This window comes from Anneissia japonica, unplaced genomic scaffold (assembly GCF_011630105.1).
Source record: "Anneissia japonica isolate Jap-2015-1 unplaced genomic scaffold, ASM1163010v1 scaffold288265_len830512_cov201, whole genome shotgun sequence".
NCBI lineage: Eukaryota > Metazoa > Echinodermata > Crinoidea > Comatulida > Comatulidae > Anneissia > Anneissia japonica.
The window spans coordinates 435,487-462,565 of NW_022752171.1; the positions used below are offsets into that span (position 1 = coordinate 435,487).

The 27,079-nt window shown below is 34.1% G+C and overlaps 4 protein-coding genes across 6 annotated transcripts in view; 2 read left to right on the forward strand and 2 right to left on the reverse strand.

Annotated features, from left to right (window-relative positions):
* LOC117122137 overlaps nucleotides 1–2,530 on the reverse strand; it is a 6,455-nt gene extending 3,925 nt beyond the window's left edge. The window contains exon 1 of one of the 2 annotated variants that reach the window (XM_033267624.1): nucleotides 2,192–2,530. The gene's annotated coding sequence lies outside the window, so the exon portion shown is untranslated. Of the gene's footprint in view, nucleotides 1–1,015; nucleotides 1,268–2,191 lie in introns of those variants that run through there. The other variant, XM_033267625.1, reaches the window with a different exon arrangement.
* Nucleotides 764–7,514, forward strand: LOC117122134 (AH receptor-interacting protein-like). The gene is made up of 5 exons (XM_033267620.1): nucleotides 764–955; nucleotides 3,716–3,802; nucleotides 4,260–4,436; nucleotides 4,939–5,449; nucleotides 5,703–7,514. Exons 3-5 carry the CDS (start codon nucleotides 4,335–4,337, stop codon nucleotides 5,906–5,908), a joined length of 819 nt encoding a protein of 272 aa, XP_033123511.1. The 5' UTR covers nucleotides 764–955; nucleotides 3,716–3,802; nucleotides 4,260–4,334; the 3' UTR covers nucleotides 5,909–7,514.
* A 1,380-nt stretch (nucleotides 7,515–8,894) lies between these two features.
* LOC117122128 (nucleoporin 88-like) lies at nucleotides 8,895–21,049 on the reverse strand. The gene is made up of 15 exons (XM_033267605.1): nucleotides 20,711–21,049; nucleotides 19,240–19,409; nucleotides 18,849–18,974; nucleotides 17,076–17,339; nucleotides 16,355–16,541; nucleotides 15,453–15,606; nucleotides 14,961–15,059; nucleotides 13,633–13,729; nucleotides 13,423–13,527; nucleotides 12,647–12,793; nucleotides 12,168–12,290; nucleotides 11,485–11,631; nucleotides 10,608–10,734; nucleotides 10,372–10,487; nucleotides 8,895–9,810 (listed from the first exon to the last, which is right to left on the reverse strand). Exons 1-15 carry the CDS (start codon nucleotides 20,942–20,944, stop codon nucleotides 9,753–9,755), a joined length of 2,154 nt encoding a protein of 717 aa, XP_033123496.1. The 5' UTR covers nucleotides 20,945–21,049; the 3' UTR covers nucleotides 8,895–9,752.
* A 195-nt stretch (nucleotides 21,050–21,244) lies between these two features.
* Nucleotides 21,245–26,828, forward strand: LOC117122133. 2 transcript variants are annotated; one of them, XM_033267617.1, is made up of 5 exons: nucleotides 21,245–21,400; nucleotides 22,454–22,948; nucleotides 24,162–24,276; nucleotides 25,143–25,288; nucleotides 26,539–26,828. In XM_033267617.1, the coding sequence occupies exons 2-5, from the start codon at nucleotides 22,503–22,505 to the stop codon at nucleotides 26,678–26,680; spliced, it is 849 nt and encodes a 282-aa protein (XP_033123508.1). In that variant the 5' UTR covers nucleotides 21,245–21,400; nucleotides 22,454–22,502; the 3' UTR covers nucleotides 26,681–26,828. The 2 variants fall into 2 exon arrangements, with proteins under 2 accessions (XP_033123508.1, XP_033123509.1); XM_033267618.1 differs by having other exon boundaries at nucleotides 21,326–21,463.
* Nucleotides 26,829–27,079: the final 251 nt, after the last annotated feature.

Sequence of the window (27,079 nt, forward strand, 5' to 3'; positions counted from 1 at the left end):
GTTTTTATATTATTTTTCATTCGAAGTAATATTTTATTTGTTATTTAAACGGAATGATATACCCTTTTGCAATGGAATAGTCATGTAATTATAGGTTGAAACAATAGTACTGTACCTGATACAACATACACGGGATGGTCGGAAGTGCTTGATATGCCGTCTGTATGATAAAGATTAATTTCCGTTTGCGTCGGAAAGGGAGTGGAGGTAGATTTTAAGATTAAGTTGCAACACTAAAGTTGACGTTAACAAAATGAAAACATACCAGAAGCATAAGTACGGTAGCCTATCTTCCAATTTATGCAATAGAGAATTTCAAATTTAAATTGTTATGATAAAGAAACAAAAATGTCAAAAAAGTACTATCCCAATAATATATTTAAAAAAATGACCTCTATAACCATGACCATGATTATGTAAAAAAATTAATTCAGTTCTATTTATTTTTATATACTCATTCATTTAGTTTTTGCAAAACTATTATAACAAGCAGCGGTGCATGGGACCGATGAGGAGGGTGCGCAACGGTTGTGCACCCACGACTGCAAATTAGTTCCATTAGGGGAGGGGGTTAAATAATAGACAGAGCCATTAAGTTTCATTGGAATATATCTAATACGGTACTGATTATAATTTTTTGCATTTACTTCAATCGCATTTTCAACAGTAATCGTTTATAACGAATTTTCGAGAGAATCGGTTAATTTGAATATTGGTTGTCGTTGCAGAAGGCATGTCCCTTGAATGTATACCTTTTCTTCATTTTGCATTTACCGGATTACCGAGAATACGAGAACAAATCCATTTCTTTTGGTATACAAATTCAATGCATTTCCTTCCAAGGTGTTTTTCTATACGCGGTCTGACATTGGCCCATGACTAGTAATAGCGTCATACTTTTGCTATAGTAAATATTGAACTCGAGAATGGTTACCGGTACTAGTACTTTGATTACGTGAGTAAACAATCTGAATAAATAAACGAAACAGAACAACATACTTTGTCATATCCCTACCTGTATGATACTGTTGAGGTGCTGTCAGATTTAGACCACGCCAACGCAATTACCAATAATTATAAGACATTTCACAATAGGCCTAGGCCTGATACTTTGTTTATGCTTTTGTCTTTGAGGCTCGAGTGTCTGTCAATCGATCTAACTGATCTAACATATTGGGTGATTTTGCGTTATTCTAACTGTAAAATCACATATGGATCTTTATCAACAATATGTAATTTTTATTGAGTTATTGCATTTTGAGCATTCCCCAGAGACCTACTAATGTGTGATGAGGCGAATCTGTGAACGTATCACCTTCCGCGATCGTTTGGCGACACTAGTTTCGTGCACTGTTGAGTGCGTTATTAAGTGCGATCATATAATAGGCCAACACTACAGGCGCGCGCACCCAGACGCACGTGTGCGTGTAACGTCTATACGTATCGTTGGTATGTCGGTGGAGGAATTCCCCAGGCCCCAGCGAATTTATAATCTTTGTACGTAAACTATAATCCCCTAAGCATTACCTCAGCGCACAATTCTCTGCTGGTGGGTATGTGTGGGGCAGTAGATTCGGTCATCTGACTGCGTGTCACTGCTGTGATATTTATATAGGCCACATTTATGTCTTCGTAAGATCCTCAAAGGCCAATAGCCTATACATTTCATATAGCATTATTGAGTACTCATGAAGGCATGTTAGGTCTATATACTGTTAGATCGAATAGGATATTATTACCTAAATTAATTTGGAATGCATATTTATCTCGGTTGACAAATTATGGTTTAAACTCAAAATAATGGGACAGATCCACACAGATCATGAAGTGACTGATTTAACAACGTATCGTAGTGTTAAGGGCCCATTCAAATGACAATACAAATAGAGGTCAAAACCTAACTACACCCTCTTCAAATATCATGTAATATCCTAACTTTGTTTTCCAAAGTTGGCCTCAACTCACCAGGAACTGGACATACTGATTAATGGGAATATGAAAACAATGTTATATTTCCCCATGACCAATCTAACTTCCTAATTCTTGAACTACGGGCCCTGTTAATATTAGGGAATTCATTACAGCTAATACTATCTCTAAGTGGTACCGTAATAGGCCAATACTAGGCTATTGCTGTTTCTCCAACCTTATAATAATAGTCGGAAAGTACAAGTCTAAAAAAGTAACTTACACGAAATCCTGCAGCCCTTTCCACGACGTCTGCCCAGTTTTTATGCAGCCTGTATCCTGCAGTGCATTTCTTTCACTCCCACAACTCGGAAGAATGTCGACTATCTTTTTTATCAAAATTTATATAGACTCTGTGTGTACCGGTCACTGTTTACATACAATTCGTACGAATGCCAACGCACTAATCAGTAAGTAAACTACGGGTCAAGTAATATTTACAAGATCGCGTTGAACGAAACGTCGACTATTAAAAATAACATAGACCGAGTTGAGTACAGGGTTAGACACTGATCCGCAAATGAAGCGATGCAGTGTGTTCTGAACAATAGTGTTTTAGTTCAGGATAGTAGAGGTGCTCGCTTCGATAGTTCCGCATAAAAGTTTTGCTACTTGAACTGTAATGCAGTTCTAGGGATTAAACCAAACTAAGATGAAGGCACATAATTGAATATTAACCACAGATACTTTACTTGGCAGTGGAGCACGGGAGGAAGGTTAAAGTGGAACTTGGGACATATAAAGATTCACTAAGGGTCTAAAAAGTATCCCAACAAATAATAACGTACTGCATATACTTCTTACAGTAGTATATATTAGTTGGGTCCACACAGTGCACGTTATGCATGGGCACTTGATGTTATTTCAATGATAACATAATTAGAAAGTGATAACATAGGTGATGGGTCATTCGCTATATACATTATGTGTATTGAAATGGTGGTCAACAAAATATAGATGGAAAATTGTCCATATGCCAGCTCAGTGATTTCAATTTAATTTATTTTATTGTTTTAAAAATTGTTCTCTCAAGCTAGTGCATCTTTGTTTCAAACCCGTGATACTTACGGTTCTCAAAAAAAAGAAAGAAAAAAAAAGGAAAATTGCACACCAAAGTGTAAAGTTATTTAACGTTATTACAACGTAAGATTATTCTTTTAGGCGGCCGGCAGAATGATGAAATATGTGTTCTCACACGTGACTTCCTAATAAAATATCAGGATCATTAATGTAGGCCTAACTTAGGATTATGCCATATTTTTTTATTATGTTATTTTTTTATTCTTGTGGTACATGGTGGGCCAATAGGTTAGCGCTTATCCTCGGAAACTTTCATTGAAATTAAGTGCTATTACCTCCCTGGACAGAAAAAATGTAGATCATCCATGGGTAAAAATACAGAAGTAGGCCTAGACTGGGCCGGTTAGAATCCTAAAATAACGTAGCTCCCTCAATTGGAGTATCGATCTATCATAGACAGCCTAGATGGTGCTACATATTTTCAGATACATTATTAACACTTTTCTCTATATATGAAAATTAATTAAATATTCAAAGGCATTACGTAGTATCATAGGTATTCCCTTTCAAACTGACAATGGTCTGCAGCACGCTATGACCACATTATATCAATTTTCACAAAAGAAGCCATTCACGGCGCTCCATATACATTTTTTTGAGGGCGCTATGGCACGAACGCCGATTTTTTTTTTTTTTGCTTTTGTTTTTTTTGTTGTTAATCATGGAGGCCCTTGCACTGACTGAGCTTGGTGTTTCGAAGCAAGTTCTTGCTGCAGGATCTGGCGAATTAGAAGAATATCCAGATGGAACTAAGGTAAACATTAAGTATATATATTTAAGTACGATGTCAACCTAAATGCAGCTCTAGTAAAGCACTGAGAATGCATTTTAGGCTTAGAATCGCTAGGCCAACCGAGTCACTTGGCTTTGTGGCCAGGCTTCGTTGGTTGTGGTTTGGACCAGGCAGGAGGGAGAGTTGTTGAAGGGAATTACCGCTGAAGGAAGGTGTAGGCCTAGGATCGTTTCGGAAGTTAATAGCTTCGCGGCCGAAACGGATGTTTTGTTTTAGCGTGGAAGCGCCTATGGTCTATGCAGGGAGTATAGAATACTATAGTGAATCACCATTATATATTATCTCTGTGTGGTTTTTAGAAAGGAGGAGGAGGCCAGCCAGGGCTTTTCTGTATAACTAAATAATAATACTAATAGGCATAGACTGTAGTTTTATTATATAACATATGTTATTATTTTACTTTATTTTACTTCAATAGCTTATTTTTCAATATAAAACTCAATTGTGTGATGAGGAGAACACTACTATTGATGACAGTCGGAAGACAAAACCTATGGAAATCCTCGTTGGAAAGCATTTTAAGTTGGAGATTTGGGAATCATGTTTAAAAACAATGCGTGTTAATGAGGTTGCAAAATTTTCAGTCCCAACAGAGGTAGGTTACTTTGCATCTTTGTTTATACAGTACAGTATTGTGCTACAATTAGTAACTTCAGATAATACTTTTTTATAATTTTAAAAACATTGAAATGACAATTATTTTTATTACAAATATTATCATTAGTATTATGATTATTATGAATATATCCTTCTTGAATTTTAAATTTCTATAGCCTTTATTGATTGTCTGTGTACTTACCGATTTTTGTCATTTGATTGTATTTGATTGTATGTGTGTTACTTAAATAATTTAAATAAATAAAAAAAATGCTAAGCAAAGCTACACTCCACAATCTGTTTCTATATTTCCCGGTCATACAGGGGATTTTTTTCCGTGTTTTTATAGTCAAATACATGGGGTTCAAAGCAACACAAACAATTGTATGACAAGAGATCACAGACACAGAAAATGAATGTAATAGAAATTATAGAATAGAAATATAATTTATTATCAATATAGTTGACAATATTATTACTTCAATATCCTTTTTTCATAGCATGTTACAGCTTATCCTAGTGTGGCTCAAAAACTCAGAGAATTTGCAACGGGAACTAAGAAGACCACAGAAGAGGAGCAGCACCGTTGCTGTGGCATGGCACAGATGAAAGCCCCAAGTACCGGTCATGATGACCTCAATGAACTTGTACGTAATCCACAACCATTACAGTTCACCTTTGACCTGTTAAGCGTGCAGTATCCCGGAGAATATAAAAAAGACACATGGGCTATGAACGATGAAGAGAAATTGAATGCTTTGCCTCATCTCAGGGAGGAAGGCAACCAGTTGTATCAAGCGAAACAATACGCTAAAGCGGAGGAGAAATATGCAGAAGCCCTAGGATGCTTGGAGAACTTGTTGATTCACGAACAACCAGGCAGCGAGCCTTGGTTCCGTCTGGATAAATTGAGAATTCCGTTTCTATTGAACTATTCACAGTGCAAGCTAATTAGTGAGGATTATCCTGCTGTTATTGAGCACACCACCTCAGTTCTCGCAAAGGATCAGAGTGAGTTTGAATGAAAAGTTTCTTTTATGTTCTTTATTGACATTGTTTTTTTTTTTTTTATTAATTTTGTATAAAACAATATCCTATTTTCTAGTTGGTTATACATTCACTGTGATAAGCACAATGCTTTTCTATCCCTTTATCTGTCTACTGTACATTTTTATCTAAATTCTGTTAGAACTAAAGAGGCTTTCAGAAGTGTATGGGATGAAATACTGTAATGATTTTTTTAAATCTTGAAATTATATTACAGTCAATGTGAAGGCACTGTTCAGAAGAGGCAAGGCATACTTTGCATGTTGGTGTTTTGAGGAAGCTGAAAAAGACTTTATGCGTGCGGCTGAGCTAGATCCAAGTTTGGCAGCAGCCGTAAAAAAAGAACTGAAAAACATTGAAATAAGGCAGAAGCAGAAAGACGTGGAGGATAAAGAAAAACTGAAGAACCTTTTTATCAAGTAATGACAGTTATGAAAAGAAAATATTTCTGTATTGCATGTAGCTGTTCAAAATTTGTGTATATATAAACAGTAGATATATTTATCAGCCACCTAATGTTTAGCTGTTGATATCCTAGGCCCTCCATTTGACCTACAGTAGCCTAAATTTCACAGCAGATTTCTGTGCTATCAGATATTGTTTGATCAAACATTTTCTGTTGATTCAGACAGGCAAATATTTGATACAGTAGAACACCTAAATCTGTGTTCACACTTTCAAAGTTTATGTGACAAATTTGTGTGAATTGCCCATATTTGGGTATGGCAGATGACAGGTATTTTGTCACATAGAATTTAGTAGTGTGAATACAACTCAACGTTACATTTTTATGTTTTAAAAAATCATTTTAGAACTAGCTTTAAGGTTTACTTATGTACTTTTTTTGGTGCTATGTTGAAATTTAGCTAAATGTGGGAAAGCATATCTTTTTCCATTAGATAAGTTGATATTTTTGGTGATGAAATACCAGTTTTATTTTCTCCAAAGCATGGGAAATTCTTGTCATTGTATTTGTCCATTTTTTATCTATATTTAATAATATCCCTGTCAGGCCTGATCCCTGTTTTATATGTCCTTGTGTGTACACAGTAGTAGATTAAGTCCAAAAGTGTAAATAGAAAAAGAAAAGGGTGATGTTTAATGCATTAGTAGGCTATGTGCATGATATTAATATGGATTTCTTGTCAAAAATGGTACCAAATTTGTAGGACCATAACTGCATGTGGAAACCTTATCATTAAATGCCTTGGACATACAATATAATACAACAGAAACAAAATTCTGTGAGGCAGGATTGGCAACATGCTATGCTGTAAAGTGAGTGACAGTCAAAGTGGCTCTTCGCAAAAAACTAAATAAATTTACAATCGATATTTTAAAATGAGCTAAAAATTAAAAAAAAAAACTTTTAAAATTTAGAGTGTAATGTATTTTGAAATAAATCAGGAAAATATTTGGTACTAATGAAATTTTGTACTCTATCTTCGATGAGGAGCTGTAGAAACAATGACAAGCTGATTGATTAATAGTTGATTGTTCAATAGATATTTTTTTAGTCCTACTGCCTCTGTTCACTGCCCTTATGAGGCTGATTGATTAATACTGTAGTTGATTTTTTTACGAAGAGTTCTAAACAATGTTTACTTGTAGTTTGTGATTTTGAGTGTTTAAAAAGCTACGATTTGTGGTAAATTCTGAATGAAGTACAGTAGTATTGTAGGATACTGTTTGGAACTCCCACTTTTCTGGAAGATTTAAGAAGAGTACTAAATACTGTAGTGCCAAATATTTTTAGGCATAAATATTAAAAATATGAACCTGAATTTTGGTGAAAATTAGTTTTCATAATTTTATATTATTGTACAAAGTTCAATACTATATTATATGCCTATTGTTTTGTATCTTTTGTGACTGACTATGTGTTAGTCAAAAACTGTTTTAGGTTTTTACATTCTACTGTAAATCCCATAGAACCATCTTTGAAGCCATTTTCATGCATGTATATCTCAACTTTATAGAACACAATTTGAATTATAAAATAAATGTGATATTACTGTATGTAAATTAATACTAGTGGCATTAACATTTTTGGTCTCTGGGGTGTGCACAACAAATGAGAGTCTAGAGGTAAGCACGATAGTGTCCATCTTAATACAGATAATGCTACGGCCTCTTTACACTTCACATTACGTCATTGGAAATGAATATAAATGGATAACCTTTAACCTTTACAGTAGCAGATTCAGGAATTCATAGAGGAACTTTAACAGATAGAGAATCCACCCACCATGGTTGAGGCTAGAAATTTATGATTATGGGCACTTCTAGATGGCCGGAAATGGCATCAATTTGAATACAATATTCTTTTTCACTTAAATTTTTTTATTTTGAAAAATCTAGGGGGAAGGGGCAAGATTACTGGGCTTCCTCGAATCTACTACTGGGTTGCACATACAGCTAGTATTTATTATATCAGTGTACAAACCTGTAACCAGGGGATTGCTATAGTTCCCCTGAATCCTCTTTAGGAGCAGCTACCTCCTGCATCAAGTATCATCATTCCACTACAATTAATCTTTTTCACTGGACCCCTGGCTTTCATACTTTATGTAATGCGCCCTTATAAGCCTTTTCATTTTGACATACAGTAGGTGGGTAACCAGGGGATTGCTATGGTTCCCCTGAATCCTCTTTAGGAGCAGCCCCCTCCAACATCAAATATCATCATTCCACTGCAATGGATCTTTTTCACTGAACGCGCCCTTATAAGCCTTTTCATTTTGACATACAGTAGGTGTGGGGGGGGGGGGGTAATATTCATAGGCTAGTTTCAAATATAATATCAATTTCCCAGAGGTCAATTTTTATTAGACTTGCATCCATGAGTAATATCTTGCCAGATTCTATCATACAGCACATAATACCGTAAAACCTCAAATTGAAGCCCTGGGTTGCTGCTTTTTTTGCGAACTTTGGATGGGCTTGATTTCGAGGCTACATTTGCATAGTAAAGGGGGCCGGGGGCTTCTTTTCCAATATGTTCAACAGAAGCTTTATTTGTCTACATCTTGTCTTGCACGCATTCTTTGATTGTTATATTTAGCAGTTATTGAAATAGAGACAAAATCAATGCTGAAAATTTTATGAATTACAACTATGAAACAATGAATAGGGCCACTCAAACATCAGTCTGTATAATGGAGTGTATTAACCGGCATTAAATCACCTGAACTACTGTATAAAAAAAGTGTGTTTTTGATTTATTTTGTTGCTTGGAAATTCATGTACAGTGTACTTACTGTACTATCTCAAAAAAAGAACTAACTGGCCTGTGTACTCAGAGGAACAGGGGCAGGCAGGGGTACAAGGAAACATTGTTTTGTAGCTGTAACCAGGTAATTAATGGTGAAAATTGGATGGTCCTAACAGAAAATAACACAACCACAAATAATTATAGATATTGGTTTATTAATAATACACTAATGTTTATAATTACCAATGTAGCCTGAATTTTACATTACAAAAATATTGTACTGTGCCAATATGTTCAACAGAAGCTTTATTTGTCTACATCTTGTCTTGCATGCATTCTTTGATTGTTATATTCAGCAGCTATTTAAATAAAGACATGTTAATTTAGACTTATTTTAATCTGACAAGCTGTTGTATTCTAACGATACATTAAAGACATTCATATAGTATTCAACAAGCCCATTTTATATACAATAATTTTAATGGTATAAGTTAAAAATCACTGTATAAATACAGAAAAGTTAGATTATAGAAAAATTATTTAGATTCATCATCTGAATCTGGAAATGTTGACTTGAAACTTTACCATGTTGTTGATCTCTAGAAAAATCATGACTATACTATACTTTGGCAGATTTTGAGTTCACTTGTTTCCAAACTCAGTGTAATGGGTATACTATGACACGTACATATGGACATACATACAGGAAGTTGAAAGCAAATGTTCCTACAACTTATACAATATAGTAGAATCCCTCCTTTGGTTCACCTTTTAAAGTGCCTTATTAAAGAGGCATTTTTACAAGGACAACATACATCTTTTATGATTATGGCCAAACCCTATTCAGAGAACGCCCCTATTAAGAGGACAATTTTGTGGTCTCAAAGATTATCTGCTTAAGAGGGGTTCTGCTGTATGCTTAGCAACATACACATTGTGTTGACTTATTGACTGCAGTGGTATGAAATATATACAGTGTTACAGTATTTCTATTGTTGTTATTTATTTTAAACAAGATTTTGTGCCAGATGCTTGCTAGGAAAGATGATGATACTATAAATGTATTGAGATATCCTTCACTTTGTTCACCAAACCTGCAATGCTTTCACCTCTACAAGAAAACAGATCATATAAGCAGAATTAAAATAAGTTAAAGATAAATATGAAGCCCAAACTCTAATGATTAAGATGAAAATTTTGAATCAAAAGCTCTTTAAAAATGTACTAATGATAACATTGACTGTAAAAAGTTCAATGTGTATACAAAGGCTGTCTAACTGTTATACCTGACAATGTATTTTTGTGGAAAATGTGTTGTCGAAATTGGGATTTGAACTCAAGACCTTCTGATAACAACTTGGGTACTCTACCAACTGAGTTATGAGGCCAGCTGGTATACATTCTTGGATTTTCCCATTAGGACATGTTTTTTTTTCTTGGCAATGTACTTCATAATATGCAATGAATAATGATAAATTACATAATGACTTTGGTACTGAGAAACACAGTGATAATGTTGATAAAGTTTTTAGCTACACACACTACTATTATTATGATGACTTATGATGACAGAAATAAAAAGGAAATCAAAACAACAACTCTTTTCTGAATGAAAATAGCGTTTGGGCAAATGGTGTCAATCATTCAACTAATAAAAAATAATTTAACTTACTCTTCTTTAATAAGACCCTTTAACTTCCTAGTCTGATTCTCATTCAGAACAGGGGTCTGTGGCTCTTTTGCATCTTTCTTCATGCTTCTTTTTTGATAACTATGTTTTAATTTCACCTAGATTATAAAAAAAATAAGCAAAACTCAAAAACTAGTATCCACATCCACAATTATGTCTCTCTTTAATCACATATAAAACATTTGTATTTGTTATAATTTTTATTAAATTAAACCAACCTGTTCTAACGAGTTGGAGACATGTTTCAGTTTCTCTTCCATAGTCGCGAGTTCTTTTTTCATGCTTTGTTCTGCATCAGAAAGCACCGGCACACGATTCTGTAGTTGTCGCAAAAGACTACCAATTCTGAGAATAAAGGATTACAGGAATTTGATATAATTATATCAAAAACACCAATATCTATACTATCTTAATGAGTCACAATTTCATCATCTTTATCCTCTTTATATCATCATATTCCCAAGGGAGTCAAATGGCCGAGCGATTAGCAGGGGCGCCACAACCTACCACCATAATATTGGCGCTGGTTCGAACGGCATGCTCACCTATGGTCCTGGTGGTAGAACAAGTCTTCTCAGATAAGGACTATAAACAGTAGGCCCAGTGTATACAATGGCTTGTGTGCCCTATAAAGAACCCAGTACATCATTCGGGACGAGTAGGGGGATATCAAATACATATCAAATTAGCGCCGCTATCTAATAAGCCCCACACTAAACCTGGTTTGTTTTAGATAAGTGCCACTCTTGAATAAGCAATGTAGTGCCTAATCAGAGTGTATTATACCCCTGTATGTAATAAAACACTTTGAGGAACGGGTTTTAATACAATGTATACAGTGTTAAAATAAATAAATAACACAATGAAGACAAGCATTTCTTTATAAACTTTTACTTACGATGACGTAGGAACTACGTTAGGCTGACTGAACTACGGGAATATGTGAGATAGGTAACATGGGAACTCTCGAATAAGCACCACATAGAAGCCTCCAAAAATTGTGTTAGGGCTGAGGCGCTTATTCGGGTATTTACGAAATACTTACAAAGTTTTTAGACTTATTATAATCAAAAGCACTATGAAAGCGAGTACTACCGTGCAACTAAACGATTCTGCTCTTCTTTGGTGTTTTCATATTTGTCTGCCAGCTCCTCCGCTTTGGCCCCTAATGTTTCTTTCAAATCATCACATTCTTTCAAATCATTTTGTTGCTGTTGTTTCTGTTCTTGTAATATTTTCACCCTATATTATTTTTTAAAAATGAGTTCATTAGAAATCTACAAACTAAATGAAAATGAACCTGATATATTTTATTGCATTCAACAATGAGTCTGAACACAAAGCATTAAATTCCCTATAACAAATACCCTTTTAGTCTATGTAAAGAAAGGGTATTTGTTATAGAGAGTATTCAATTCTCTATAACAAAATCCCTTTTTACATTTTTTAAAACCTGAAGTATCGCACATATTTTTCCACCAACACATGTAGCAATAAAATTAAATCAAATGTCTCGCTCAATCTAGACCTACTGTAGACAATTTTTGCAATGTTTATTACACAGACTGCCTCAATTGAGAACTCAATTCTCTGCATTGCTGTTGCAAAGCAATTACCAATTATCTACCAACAGGCTTTACTAACCTAGGCCTTGCAAAAAGCAAGTAGAAAACCATAGCTCACCTTCAAGGATCCTGGAATTAAAGAGGGTTGACTTAACTATCATTAAAACTGCATAATTACATAATTAGCATTCAAAAATATGAATATATATTCACTTTCGTCCGATGGCTTCTCTTGCTAGGTCCTGTTTCAGGATGTACTCTTCTCGTAAAACTTTAGTGGCTTGCCCCAGCAGCATAAAACACTCATTAGGACTTAGCTTTGCTTTTGTACTTGATCTAGCATATAAAAAAAGAATCTATATGATTGAGTATAAGGCTGGAAAAATTGCATATCAGGCGATCTGCGTAAAGAGTTTGAGAAGATTCTTGGACAATTTTTTATGTCGGTTGCTTAAGACAATCTTTCAAACAGTACCATTTTACCATTTTTTTAAAAGTTCATCAAAATCTTATTTCCCTGCATTAATTGCGTTCATTCATGCTAACAATTAGTAGATTCATTTTAATTTAAAAATAAAAAAATGTGTATGCGTTAGGCGCATGAGATGACCCCTTGCTGACCCCCCTTCCCATACATGTTAAACAACAAAACTGCCACAGTACCATCCCTCTAAAATTAGAGGTGACACTACCTTAGAATTGGATTTGTTGAACTTCGTTTCAATAGGCTCTTGATGCTATTCTGAAAGGGCTGGGTGTCTGGCCTTTTAAGGGGTGACCTCACAACACCTGATGGCATTTCAAACAGAAGATCAGGAGGAGGTTCAAATTCCTCAAGTCTAAAAAAAAGAAAATGGAAAAGGTGCAGATATAAAAAAGGCAAGACAAATGTACAATATTATCTATATGAAACTAAAATTAAATGAATAAAAACATTTAAATAGGAAAGTACATGCAACTTTGATACAAGCCACATTGGCTCAAAATTGCAACTAATTCATATATCTGATATATGACTTACTTTGCAATATTCAACCATGAGGGCTCGTATCAAAGTTGCATTTCTGGTCAAACTTATTGGTGAACTCTGAGATATCCTAGTAAATTCACGATCTTTAAAACATAATACATAAACTCAACAAAACCCATTACATGATAGTGATTAAGTATTCTGAGTGTCTTGCATACATGGTTATCCGCAGTGAACTGCCATATGACTTGACAACCTGACACCAAGAGCTTACTCTACTTACATATTGTAGGTGAAGCTTTGCTTGCTTTCCTTTTTCCGTAAGTTTAATTTTCTATGTAGTAAAGAAAGATCCTTTATAGGATCAATGATAAAATGGTTTTGTATAGAGAATTAGATGTTATTTCCCAGTTTAAGTTCATATTTATTTACAGCGCATATATTTCTCTTGTGTATTGTTAAAGACGAAAACATATACAGCTTCAAATATGTACTTACGAAACAGGAAGTGAAAGGCATTCATAACTTGATGTCAGACAGAGAAGGTGGTTGCCTAGTAACTGATCTGTTACTACAGCTAAGCCTAGGATTGGAGATGGTGGGCTGAAAATATATTTATATATTACTTGCAAAGCTACAGAAAGGTTTAGTGAATATGAAAAAAAAAGATGTTGGTATGGATGTTTCTCTACAATTCTGACTACTTACCTTGTTGGAATAGGCTGTGTACAGACTAAGTGTTCTACACGACACGGTTGATCTTCTCGTAATGCAAGCAGCAAATCACCGCCATCATTTTCTCCTTCTAAGTAGATTACAACATGTCAGGTTAAGCTCTGTGCACGTACACATTTTATGTGAAAAACACCTTTGATCTGCACATATATGGGCATGATTTTGTCATATCTTGACCATATAAAGGTGAGTCGAATGGGGAAGCATTTGCACTCAACCTACGGCCATAATATCAGCGCTGGTTTGAACGGCACGCTCGACTACGATTCTGGTGGTAGAACTAGCCTTCTCGAATAAGGACTAAAAACCGTAGTCTCAGTGTACACAATGGCTTAAACGTCTCATCCGAAAGACGTGGGCTAAATGAACTTGCATTGCGCCCTCTAGCTTAAAGGACAAGGAGAGTAGCATTGGGGATTGAAACGTTTACCAAAAGATCTCCACGGTTCAGTGCACACACAATAGCTACCGCCAGATTATCTAACTGAGCTAAGCTGTTCTTAAGGTATTTGTCACATTGAACTTTGGAGTTTCAGTTGGTAAACAGTGAAATAATGAATATATATGTGGCAAAGAAAATTGAAACCAGTCGCTTGTAGCAAAAATTGATTTTTAGCTACTAATACAGTGTTAAACAGTAAAATGAGATACATAAAATGGTTAAAAAAATCATTTAAATCCGACATTTCTTTATGAAGTTAGAGGAGATACAATATTTGAGAAATCAGCCTTCAAAGTTGATGATTTCTGGCATTTCTCAGGCAGAAACCACCACCAAATTCTTAAAAATTGTTTTTTTAATATTGCAAATGAGGAAAATAACAGCATAGCATGACATAATATAAATGTTAGTTACATGCAATAAAATATATTTCGATAATTTTGACATTCCAGCATGTTCTGGCTATTATCTTTGAAACAGGATTTTCGACGAGTGACTGGTTTGGCTTGTCTCTGCCACATGACAATGGTTTTATTGACATTACTAAAACATTTACAGGAAGTGATATAAATATCACTGATGTAATATTAGTATTCGTTTAACTATTTTCATTTAGAAACCAGGCTTCTTGGTCTGAATGTTTCATTCAAAATACTGTTGAAAACTAAACATAAGTCAAATGCTAAATATAAAGCATTAACCAGTTTATTTCTATACTGTGAGTTAATTACCGAAAGGTCCACTGGTTATTCTCCCTGATGACAAAATCAATTTTGAAATATTGAATAATCCCAACACGATGGCATGCACATTGATATGATACTTGTATGTATTATACTATCTTATCTGAGTTAATTACCTTCAGTACAAAACTGCTGTAGCTTCTTGGCCCAGGGAAGAGACACAGAATGCACACCAGCATTATGGGTACAGTAGTACCGTGATGCATTTCCATTATCTGAATGTTAACAGCATAAATAAGAATGATGATACTACATAAATAATATAGAAATAAGACAATGGTTAATAATAACACTAACAAAACACTAACAACTAATACATAATTATTAATAATACAGATAATTAATAATATTAATAACAATTTTTATTTAATAAGTAAAAAAAATTATAAAAATTTAATTAAGAATAAATAATAAAATGAAAAAAAAGTATTTAAGCAGTTTTGTAAGCGCAGATAAGAAATGGGCAATAAGGCAAAAGAAGAAAACAATAAAAATATCTGCAATACAAATGAATAAAGTCAGAAAATGTTAATAAAATGGCTGATAATTTTTAATTAAATTTGTACTTTTAAACACAAAGCTAAATTTGAGAAAAAACTCTAACAGACCTTGATGGAGTCTAACAGGATGAGGGCTCTCTTCGTCATAATCATCTGATAGGATTGGACTCATTGGAAGTTCAATTGTCTCATAGACGTAGAGAGAAGAATCACATTCAGTTACGTGTGTTGATAAATGACCAGAATCAACAGATGATACAGACTAAAAAAAAAAAAAGGAAGAAAAATGCTGTGAAATTCCCAATCAATCACTCTCAGTCTCTAGGGCACATAGAAAAAATTAGTAGATTATCCCAAAAAATAAGTGATGAGGGCGGGCGGTTTTTTTTTTTCTACTCAGAAAAATAGAATATTGCTTTCTTTTTATATCGATGAGGGAGGGACTGTTTATATTTGGCAAGAATATTGTTAAGATTTTATAAAAACTGGTTTAATTTTATTGTTTTTTAAAGAAAATGTATTTCCAGTCACAAAATTTCATTGTATTTTTTATGCTGTTGAAATAAATGATGCGACAGAAAAAATATATTCCTGCATTAATATTTCCCATATTTTTTATGCAGGCAGGAGTGAAAATCTAACAATATTTTCTATGTGCCCTTATTTTACTCTTACACTGATGTTACATAGAGAGTGGCGAGACCTCATGGCATATGCTTGATGCTAATGAGGTCCAAACACAAATTTAATTATGGTACAATTTTTATTCAGATTGCGATAGAACATCAATGACTTTAATACTATGAATTAATTAATTATTTACAGCCATTCTTTTATAGATCAATAACAAAACAACATTTATGAATTAGAGGAAGTAAAATCCTGCAAGAGTGATTTTAAAGCATTTAACATAAAATTTATGATTTTAGCATTTACAATATGCAAAAATGTGACAATAATTTATAAAATTATATTTAATGATGTACTATATATAATCACTCAGACCATACCACATTCTCATCATCATCTTCTTCTGTAGTCAATACTAAGCAGTGATGCAGGTGGCCTGAGGAAGTGCCAACCACTAGGACATGTGGTTTACAAGGTAAACACAGCAATGCGCAGGCATCTAGTCCATAGTTGTCCTCAGCAGGTGGGTACATTGCTAACGGACCCTGCAATCTTGTGTCTACATACCTTTAAAATAGGTTAAAAGAGAGATATTTCTTTTCATTTACGAATTCAAGTTAAAGGAAACAAAATTACAGGCAGCAGCATATAGCTAAGCCCCTCCCCTTGGATATTGTTGCCAAAATCCCACAAATCAGATCTGATTGGTCGTTTGTTATGTTTGATTGACATTTTTGAAGATGTTCATTATGATCTAACATTGTTAGTCCTCTTTCTGATGACAGTCATAAATCAACAGTATTTCACTAAACCACATTTTAACACATTTCATCAATCAAACCTTCAAAAAAATACTATCATTATTATTAGGAGAACTTCATTGCATTTCTATGGTAATGTAGATTTTTGAATTTATAACATAAACAACCCAGAATACCTGTAGAATCAAACAAAATATATCAGCAAAACAATTTTGTTGGTTTCACCATTAACAATTTCAGAATGTACATCATTATTATTACCACTGTATTTTAGCATTATAAAAACAATTTTAAACAGTTTAGAAAAATAAATATAATTTTTTAAATTTTAATATATTACCTTTTGTCTTTTAAACTGTTTGGTAGTAGGTATACATCTCCATTCCCCTTTAAGATATAGATAGGATATATTAGAGTTTTTTGGTGGCCTCGCAGACCAAACCGTCGAGTGATCACTTTCTGTGGTGGACCAATATCAAATGAAATTGCCACCTCTCCTAATGCAGCTTGGAAAGATGCAGAACCTGAAGACAAGCAAGGACTTGGTTCCTCACTCAAGTAGTGGGTCTGGACAGGTCGCTGAGGGGCCTGGATGTCATATATTCTAGAAAGAAGTGTGAGGAAAATAAGGTCAATGATACAGAATTAGCAATGTAAATAGAGATTAATAATAATTGCTGCAAAGCAGCCAATTTATATTCTTGACGTTTGTACCAACGTCCGCATGTCGCAATAGCCTTATCCTACTCTAGGCCTAGACTAGCTAGGATGGTATAGGCCTAGCCTTGAAGGGACGAAGGTCCCAATGAAAAACAACGTCGCTCCTTGATAGCTAACATTGTCTATTTAACATCACAATAATTCATTATTAGACCTATATAGTTGTTTTTTGAATTGTACTCCACAAATCTCAGCCGATACCTCGCACAACTCGTCAACGTCTCGTATCTATTGTTGTGACGTCATGGCTCGCTGGCTCACACTTGTGATGTCTCGCACTTGTGATCAAATAACACGCTGGCTCGGACTTTGGCAACACTCTTTGGCAGTCAACTCACCCCTAGAAAACCCGCCCTTGGAAAATTGCCCCATAAAAAAATGTACACTTCCTAGACCATGCAGTCTTCAAAATAAAAATTGTAACCTTTGGTAATCAACTACATTTTCCACATACGTAAACATTTTTGAAACTTCATTAAAAAAAACCTAAACCATAATTCACCACTATCTATAGACACTTTTTGACAAAAATGAAAAATTACGACTTTGTTACCCAGTGAGAAGTGTTCTAATATAGACAATGGGTCGTGTCTCGTAGTATTTGTTATATTTTTATTATTCATTATTTTCACTTGACTCGCATAAATAATTTTGTTCGAAGAACATTTATATGCAGTTGTACTTCGCAGCACTTCACTTGCAATTTCTAGTATAAGAATTAATAAATCTATATATTTACATAGTGACTGATGTTAACTTCAGTATCAAGATAAACAGAAATTAATAGAAGGCTATTAAAAGCTTTAAATTCAATTTAAACTGGATAATTTTTTTTCTATTTATATTTTGTTTTTTTTCCTGATTGGTTTAACAATTCGGTAGGTTGAAATCAAGATATGGTACACCTGAAAGAGATCTGCTATACTAAAATTCATTATCAAATGATGTAAAGTCCATGAGTATGATCGTTTCCACATTGCGACTCCGCTCAGCGACAGAGCAAAAATCATGGACTAGGCAGACAAGCTAATGTGGGGTGGAATCAACTTTAACAATACCATACTGTCAGGTATCTAAGGATGGTGGAATGTCAGATGTAACTCATGAACTTTCAGAGTCTTCAGCGACTTTGCCGGAAGTGAGGGAAATTGGGCTCATTTTGTTGATTCTAGGGGCATACATCTTAGGAACGAGTACAACTACTGCATGTTTCCATTCTACTGGTACTTAACACACTTGCAATGAACTATTTAATTAACTCAATTAAGTTTCTTCTATTGAGAAATGTTTTGCAGACAAGTTAACCCCAAGTTCAAGAATTGCAGGCCTGCCACTCTATACTCTAGATGCAGGAGGAACAGAAATGGAAAGTAAACATGATTTTACAATTTACCTTAGAATATTATCAGATGTCAGAATTGAAATGTGCATGCCAGTTTCACTGCCTGGGTGCCATTTAGCTTCTAGGAGCTTCAGTGATGGGTTACTAATAAACAATCGTTCAGCAATTATCATTGTCCTAAAGGATAGAATCATTCTTATGTTAGATTAGTATGTATGCATCATTTCATTCGTAAAGATATTTGATAACAGATACACTAATTAATATAATAATGTTCAATGCACAAAAATGCAAAAATATACTGTATTGGTTCAAAAGGTAAAATATTATTAATATAGTGCACAAATTTGATTTTAGCTTATGAGTAAAGAAGCACAATGCACTACTGTACATAGAATACATTATCTTGTTATTTGTAATTACAAAATTTAAAGTGCAATACCTGCAATTAATCTTTCTTTTTCCACCTTCAAATTCACTGTTTTTTCCATAACGTCTGGGAAGAGCTAACACTGCTAGACCCTTCTGTCCGTGCAGCATAACATAATCACTAGTCTCATTGAGTGTAACACTTTCTATTTCGAAGATTGGTGCATTTGTGCAAAGAAGAATCTGCAAATTATAGACATATTTAGATATACTTTTAAAACACTTTTTAAGCACCTAAATGCTAATTGACTTGACCCATACTGTGAAATATTTCAATTGCGCAGATGATATATCAAAAACTAGCCTAGTTCAAATTTTGCATAGAAAATCTCTAGGCAAATAGGTGCAGAATCATAACTAATGGCACTGCATAACACAGGTATAATTAATATTATTAATGGCCTACTAGTACCTACTAGGCTATATTAAATTATTATTAAGATTAGGCTTACGTCAAAGCCAATTTGTATAAACATAGACCTGCACAAGTATTAATTATTTGATTGTATATCAGGGCGCTAATGCACTTTCGCACCTTAAACTTTTAATTCTTAATTTTTTTACCTCAATTTTCTTCTCACAGTCACAGCATATAATTAACAAACATGTTCACATGATTTAAACACTCACAAAGTACCTTTTTCAACACATAAGCCCACAAATTAGTACAGCTAATCTGTGTTCGCTAGCACGACGGGCGGCTGCCATTTTGCAATCAGTAAGAAATTGCCAGAATGTCTGAGTTTGCAGCGTGAAGTTTTTTGATTAAACGTTTATGAATGAAAACTTTACAGTATTTGGCGTATTGTATGTCATTCTTTATATTGTATGGTGCTGTTGTTTGACTATGTGTGTTCACATGAATTTCACACGTACAATAATTACTTCAAAAATTAGTAATGATCCAAATGCGTACACAGATCGAAAAATAGGCCCTAGGGGCCTAGGCCTAAATCCAGAAAAACAACTATTAAAGCCAATGATAAACATCGGTTCGATTAACCTCAATTACGACAAGAAAGTTCAAAAAGATGGTACTGCATGATGGCACATTTTGTTTTCGGATGTTTCATGGGAAAATTCCAATTAAAATTATAAGACTGGCCTTTATTGTTTAATGGTTTCAAAACTTAAGAATTGACTCGGACATTCTGGTAATTTCTTACTTGATTGCAAAAAAGTACATCTCGTCGTGCTAGCAAGCGCGGAAACCCTTTATCAACCTACATTTATAAAGGTATTTTTTTGTTGAAAAAATGTACTTTATGAGTGGTTGAATCATGTAAAAATGTTTTATAATTATGTGTTGTGACTGTTCTGTGAGAAGAAAATTCAGGTTAAAAAATTAAGAATTAAAAGTTAGGTGCGGAAGTTCATTAGCGCCTATCAGTTCAGTGATATAATTATAAGTATGAATTTCTAGGCCCAAAACTTCGATCTGGTAGGTAGGTGACCTACTACAACACATCTCCATTCTTACATACCTGGTACCTGAACGTTGCAATATCGTCATCAGTTGGGCCTACGAATACTTTCAGATTTGCTGTAAGCAGATGCAGATGTTCTTTATCCCACACGTACAAATCCCCATCTTTAACGGCCATGAGTTCTTCAGAATCATCCGGATTTGTAGAATTCTTAACATTTTCTCTTAAAATACCGAAAAGTGGATGTGAATTCAAGACTTCCAAACTCCCATTTTCATCGTAGCATGCCATTTTGTTGTGGAAAGGGAATTTCCATTTCAAAGCCCCGCGCCATCAAAATCCATCAAGCAGCTGGGCAAATGGGCAGCAAAATTCCACACTGAAAATATGTACATTTGGATTACAAAGTTGCAAGCTATTGTAAAAGTTATAAATTTAAATTTCAAAAATATATATAAGTATTTTTGTTGTTTTTAACTATCTTTCTTTGGCTTTATAATCAATAGGTTTGAAATATATTTTCATTACTTATTGTGATTCTTTCAAACTTTTTCCGGAGGCTCAAATCCATGGTCCACGCTGTCGTTGGTCGTTATCGAAAAATTGAAAGCAAAAGCAAACGCGTTTCGAACAACGTAAACTTGCAGCGTATTAGCGTATGTATTTTGTTTGCAGCAGACTAGTGACTCAGTTGTCATAAAATTTCCCATTTTTTGGCTGATAAGATGACTTGATCTGCTGTGTCAAGTAAAAACATGCACTACTACTATATCAATACCTAAATTTAAAAATACTAGTTAGACCCAGGCTATAGGTAGTTCATGCTTTTTAGTTAGTAGTAGTAGGCTAGAGTCTAGCCTAGGCTAAAAGGCTAGTTTAGTCTAGCCTAGGCTAGAATAGAAACCATGGAACAGATACTGTTTAGCAGACTAGAGCAAACCAGGACAAAAGAAGCACAGCACAGATTTAGATTAATAATATATATTTTACTAGGCTTAGGCTATCTATTTAATGCCCTACTTTACAAACAATACAAGTTGAACAACTGTAAAATAATACCTGAAATGTGTAAAATGTGTGTAAGTTACCTTTACTCCTTTTTTTTAAAATTATTATGATGAGAATAACTTCATGCGATTACTATATTATTATTGATTATTATGTGAATTACAGAAAATAAATACTGTATACTTTCTGTAACGGCTAACTTACAAACACACAAAAATACTTCCTCATTAACAAAACAAAAGTAAAACAGTAAACTTAAAATCACTTAGTCAATAAGATTGTATTTTCTGCTAAGCTTTTTAGTTCCTCAATAGTATTTTGGATTCAACATCTGTTTTTTTCAGTTGTTAAAAAAGAAAAACACTTCTGAATGATTTGTTTAATTTTCAATTGTTTACTGTTGATACAAAAGTAGGAAAAGTTTGTTCAACGAGTTACAGAAAGTTTAAAGTGTAATTTAATAAACCTAGCCCTAGACATTTAAAAAATGTTAATTTTTTCTACCAAATTACTGGCATCACCAGTCATAAATGCACTGCCTGTAGGCCTACGCTTTTTTTCTATCATTACTATATGATGCATTACACGAATCAGTATGTGAATAAATTGAATTCAATTTAAATCTGACTTCAAACTGAATTTTATTGTTGAATGTACAGCATAGGAAGTATAACAATAAAAGAAGTTAGATAGACCTAATTACTAATTGATAGACCTGTATTTTTAATAATAATAATTGTTTCACTTGCTCTAATTTAAGATAATATTAAAACAACTCTTATTTTTTTACAGGTGAGACATGACTCTGGAAATGATACAGCTGGCTTGATTCCAAACACTCATGGAGGACATTAATGGACAAGTAATTGTCCTCAATGTTTACAACAGACATCTAAATATAAACAGGATTTTCCTTTATAAATGTAAACATGAAGATGTTTCTGTTGTACCTACAAATGTTGATGGGGCTATATCATACAGTGATAGTACATATTTAGACCAAATAATTTGCAAGAGGATTTTGATATCTGATGATGATTTAAAACATGAAAAGAATGATGGCAGTTGCATCTCAAACCATCTTGATGAGAATACTGTTATATTCCATTTGACCTTTGATCCTCTGTTGGTGTCTTGCCTGGTAAATGAAATTTACAACTCAAGACATTTTAGAAACAGTTTTTACAGCAATGTGTTGAAAGAATTAGGTACTTCATCTTGGATCAAATTAAATGTTAAGTGTAAAAGAAAATCAGATATATCAAATATAGAAGCAGATTTGAAATGGTAAGTCTTGAATTGGTGAGAAAAACATGCATAATTATACATTGTAGCCCTTCTTGCTAATAGGGTAATCAGATATTGCCTTAAAAAATGACCTGTGAAAAAACGCCACCATAAATGTTAGACCACCTGACTACAACCTATATCACATGTCCCAAAAGTGACTTCATACAGTCAACATTGTTGGGCCATACTGATGAAGGTTGAAGCTTTAATAAAAAAAAATTGATAGACAATAGGCTATACAGTACATATCTGCGAGCAAGTATGACTATCACATACGATGTAGATTCCTACTTAGATCGTTCAACCTTCTGCTACAACACATTTTTTATGAAGTTTAAAGATTACGATTAAATAAATATCATGAGTAAACATTTTAGTGAAACTATCTTATGAGTTTAGCATTTCTTATGGCCTGCTGTAATGATAAAAAACAACATCTGAACCATTTCTCAAAGACAAAAAAAAGCATAGATATTCGATTTTCGGTGCATCACATCTGTCAAAAAAAGAAAACCTTCAGCAGAGTGGGCTACTGCATCATTGATTCTGTCGTATCAATCACCAACACAGATAAACTTTCGTATAGATATACCGGTGATTTAAATATATTTGAAGCTTGTGCCTAGAAGTTGGAAGCTATCTCTAACAACCAAATTCCACTACTCACTGCTGCAAACTCATTGGCGATCTGAGGGAGGTCAGGGGGTCCTGACCCCCCCACCTTTTGGGCAAACAAAAAAATAAAAAAAAATTTAAAAAAATTCTAGACCTACATGTACCTTTTCAGGACCCATGAGCTGAAATTGTTTTTTTTTTACAATGGGAAAATTAGAAGTCTGAAAAGCTCATTTCCCGCAATCTAGGAATCGAAATTTTCCCGGGGCGGACCCCCCTCCCCTACCGTTTGGGGTTCATCGATTCATTAAAAAAAGAATAAGTGTGAAAGTACTCAATTTTTTTAAATGTATATACTCACATAATAGGCTTATTTACTGTAATAGGAATGAGAAAGTTTACCTGACCATTTTTACGAGGGGAAACCTTGAATTTTTGAAGAACTTAAAAGTCATTAAAAGACATCTCAGAAGTCAAAAAAGCTCATTTCTCACCATCTAGAAATCAAAATTTTTCCGGGACCCAAATCCAACCCTGAAACTCATACTGCATTTATACTTCAAACTAACGTTTCAAATTTGTATTATTCTTTAAGGTGTTGTCATATGTTACCATACCTAAAAATGAGACTTGTTTTTGAAGATGCCTTCTCATGGCTGTCAACGTTGGGTGGTGCCTATTCATCTTTAGGTGATCAATTCCACCATTGTGTAAGTCAGAGGTGGGCATAAAAATCAGTCAGAGGGTCAAAGTGAATTTTTAATTTAACACCGAGTACCACAACCAAACTTTGATGTTTCCAGTGAGCTTCTAAAAACCTCCAAGCACTGTTTTTACACCACTTATTCTCAATTTTAATGTTACTTTTTACATATGATTGGTATCAGGCCGTAAAAAAACATTGTGTTTTCTAAGCCAGTGTTGCTTAGTGAGCCGTGCACATAGGGTTTTTAAATCATTTTCCCGGGCTGCCGCAAAAAAAAAAAGGGCTGTCAGGCTGCAATTTGCCCACTTGTGGTGTACAGTAAGTACTGGAGTACATCAATAGATTAGGATTGATGTTGGAAAATACAATGTAGATTTTGAGATAATAATCTATTTTTTCTAAATTTTTATTTAAACTTTAGAAACATCATGCTTGTATTTTGAGCTCATCTTTGTAATGACCCTATATTTTCAAGATTTTTGATTGGTCAGACCATGTCGGTCTTGAACAGCACTTTTTGGGGCCTAATATAATAATACACATACATTTTATAATATATATTATCACAAATTTCACTTTAGTGGAGGGTAATGAGATTGTAGCTGTTTATAAGTGAATGAACATTTAAGTAAAATAATGTAGAAAGGATTGAGAATTAACCAATTGGAAAATAAAAGTGATCCACCTCATCTGACTAATATATCTGACTAATATACAAATGAGATTAATCATCTAATCATACAGTACATTCAAGTATGTAAATTTTTGGATGAAATTTGAGGTTTAATCATTCTTATATTAACTGTATAAACAGTACTGGTATTACTATGCAATGAGTGTTACAACAATTACTATTCTTTATTTTTGCAGGCGTCCACAGCTGGCAGGATATCAGAGCAGCAATTTTCTCTCGCCAAGAAACTAGGGGATCCTTATCTGATGTCACGTTGTTTTGTGTACTTATCATTGAGCTTGATGCAAAGAGGTTTCCTTAGACATGCCAAATATATACTCAGGTAAGGCTTCCTAAAAAAATTAAATTAGGATTTTCATCCTGCTACTGTACACACAATTGTGAGATGATATTGAAAATAATTTTACCAAGTAATTACTATAATAGGCAATTAACCCAATATTTTTTTCTCTCATAAAATGTTTTAATAGAATCTGTACCTACTAAAATATATCCGTTGGACTTTTGGTGCAATGTAATAATGTAATCAGTGAAATTTATTCTGTTGACCTCAAAAAAACAAATCTTGAGTTAATCTCAGAGTCCCGGGGGCAGATTTTGGAGTTGGCGGGTGGGCTGGCCCCGTCTCCTCCTTTTGGAAGGGAAAAAAAGAAAGAAAGAAAAAGAAATTATTAATTGCCTCAGACGTTATTTCCGGGCATCTAGAAAACAACAATTTCTCCCTAGGGTAGTGTTGGCTCTCGGTCAGCCTCTACTTTGTGGACATCCCTGGATCTGCCCCTGAGTCTTTTTGATTAGTTTCCAAAATTTACATTTTAATGATTTATGGTGTGGTGTTTGAGGTATTGTAAATTGTTGTGTGAGAAGTTAAATTTTTTTTTTCAACTTAACCATTTTATTGGTTTAGAGATGCATAAAATTTGACTTATTTAATCAACTTTAATCAAGTCTTTACAATTAAGCTGCCTCAGACATTTACATATATACTGCAAAACAAACCAAAATCAAGTCCGTAAGTAAAAATAAACATTTACTTACACAAATTAACAACTGGATTAACCAAAAGAAAAAATTCAGAAATAAGTATTGAGAACAGTAGTTTAAAATGGATGAAATGTTCTTGACTCTGTTTTTATCAATTGATTTTATCCTATCAAAGGGTCTGGAAGCACTTGGCATGGATTCTTCTCCCCTTTTATTGATGCTAGTACTGCATCAAACTCAAGCTCGGTTTCCATGGAATCGCTTACCCTATCACCGACAGTTATTGGAGGTTGAACCTGGTTCAACCTTGCTATTGCGTTGCAGGCGAATCAGGGAGCATTGCTAGCTGCCCGAACGTAATCGGGAAGGCACCCCGATTCGTCCGCAACTCATTTGGCAAGGTTGAAACAGGTTCAATCTTCCCGACAACTGTCAGCGATATTCGCCTATAGGTGAGCGATTCTATGGAAACCAAGCTTTAGGAAAAACACTAAAATAACACTTACAATAGGTACTCTATAAAGATAAGACAAAATCATATTACAATACACCATAAGTTACCCTTTCTCTCATGTTTTTTCCCCCCAGGAAGCAGTATGCTTTTGCAACACAACGAGATGAAATTGCTGATTTTAAACTAGTAGCAATGTGCAAAGGAGTCTGGTGCAAACTTCAGTATCTATATCATGTTAAAAAACAAGAAAAAATTACAAAAGCTCTAACATTTTGATTTTGTCGTGTAAAATGTATTTCCACCATTATAATGATATTGCAGCCTGCTTGAGAAATTCAAGTGTTAAATAATGTCATGTGTTAAATATTTTTGCTTAATAAGAAAATTTAATTTTGTATATTAAAGTTGATATGATTCACATTAATGAACTGTGCTGAAATCATTTGATGTGACTTCACTGTTTCTTATAAAGTGTTATTTCATTTTTAAACACAAGTTTTTCCTAAGATGAGACGTTTTTATACCTTTTTTCACCGTAATTCACCGTAACGCCACTAAATTATTCAAGTGGCGCTGAGGGCTGGCTGGCCGTTTCCGACCCTTTAGTAGCCCCCTTTGTCTTCTGATATCTTCTCTTAAACTGTGTGGTACTTTCAGCTTCCACGACGTGGGCAG

Excerpts from the sequence above, each read along its gene's own strand:
- LOC117122134 (XM_033267620.1), top strand. The coding sequence starts at position 4,335 with ATGGAAATCCTCGTTGGAAAGCATTTTAAGTTGGAGATTTGGGAATCA. Across the intron at positions 4,437-4,938 it reads AATTTTCAGTCCCAACAGAG|CATGTTACAGCTTATCCTAG; the intron begins GTAGGTTACTTT and ends CTTTTTTCATAG. Across the intron at positions 5,450-5,702 it reads AGTTCTCGCAAAGGATCAGA|TCAATGTGAAGGCACTGTTC; the intron begins GTGAGTTTGAAT and ends ATTATATTACAG.
- LOC117122128 (XM_033267605.1), bottom strand. The coding sequence starts at position 20,944 with ATGGCATGCTACGATGAAAATGGGAGTTTGGAAGTCTTGAATTCACAT. Across the intron at positions 13,730-14,960 it reads ACAGCAGTTTTGTACTGAAG|AAGGAGAAAATGATGGCGGT; the intron begins GTAATTAACTCA and ends TAATCTACTTAG. Across the intron at positions 9,811-10,371 it reads AAGGGTCTTATTAAAGAAGA|AGGTGAAAGCATTGCAGGTT; the intron begins GTAAGTTAAATT and ends GTTTTCTTGTAG.
- LOC117122133 (XM_033267617.1), top strand. The coding sequence starts at position 22,503 with ATGGAGGACATTAATGGACAAGTAATTGTCCTCAATGTTTACAACAGA. Across the intron at positions 22,949-24,161 it reads ATAGAAGCAGATTTGAAATG|GTGTTGTCATATGTTACCAT; the intron begins GTAAGTCTTGAA and ends TTATTCTTTAAG. Across the intron at positions 25,289-26,538 it reads CATGCCAAATATATACTCAG|GAAGCAGTATGCTTTTGCAA; the intron begins GTAAGGCTTCCT and ends TTTTCCCCCCAG.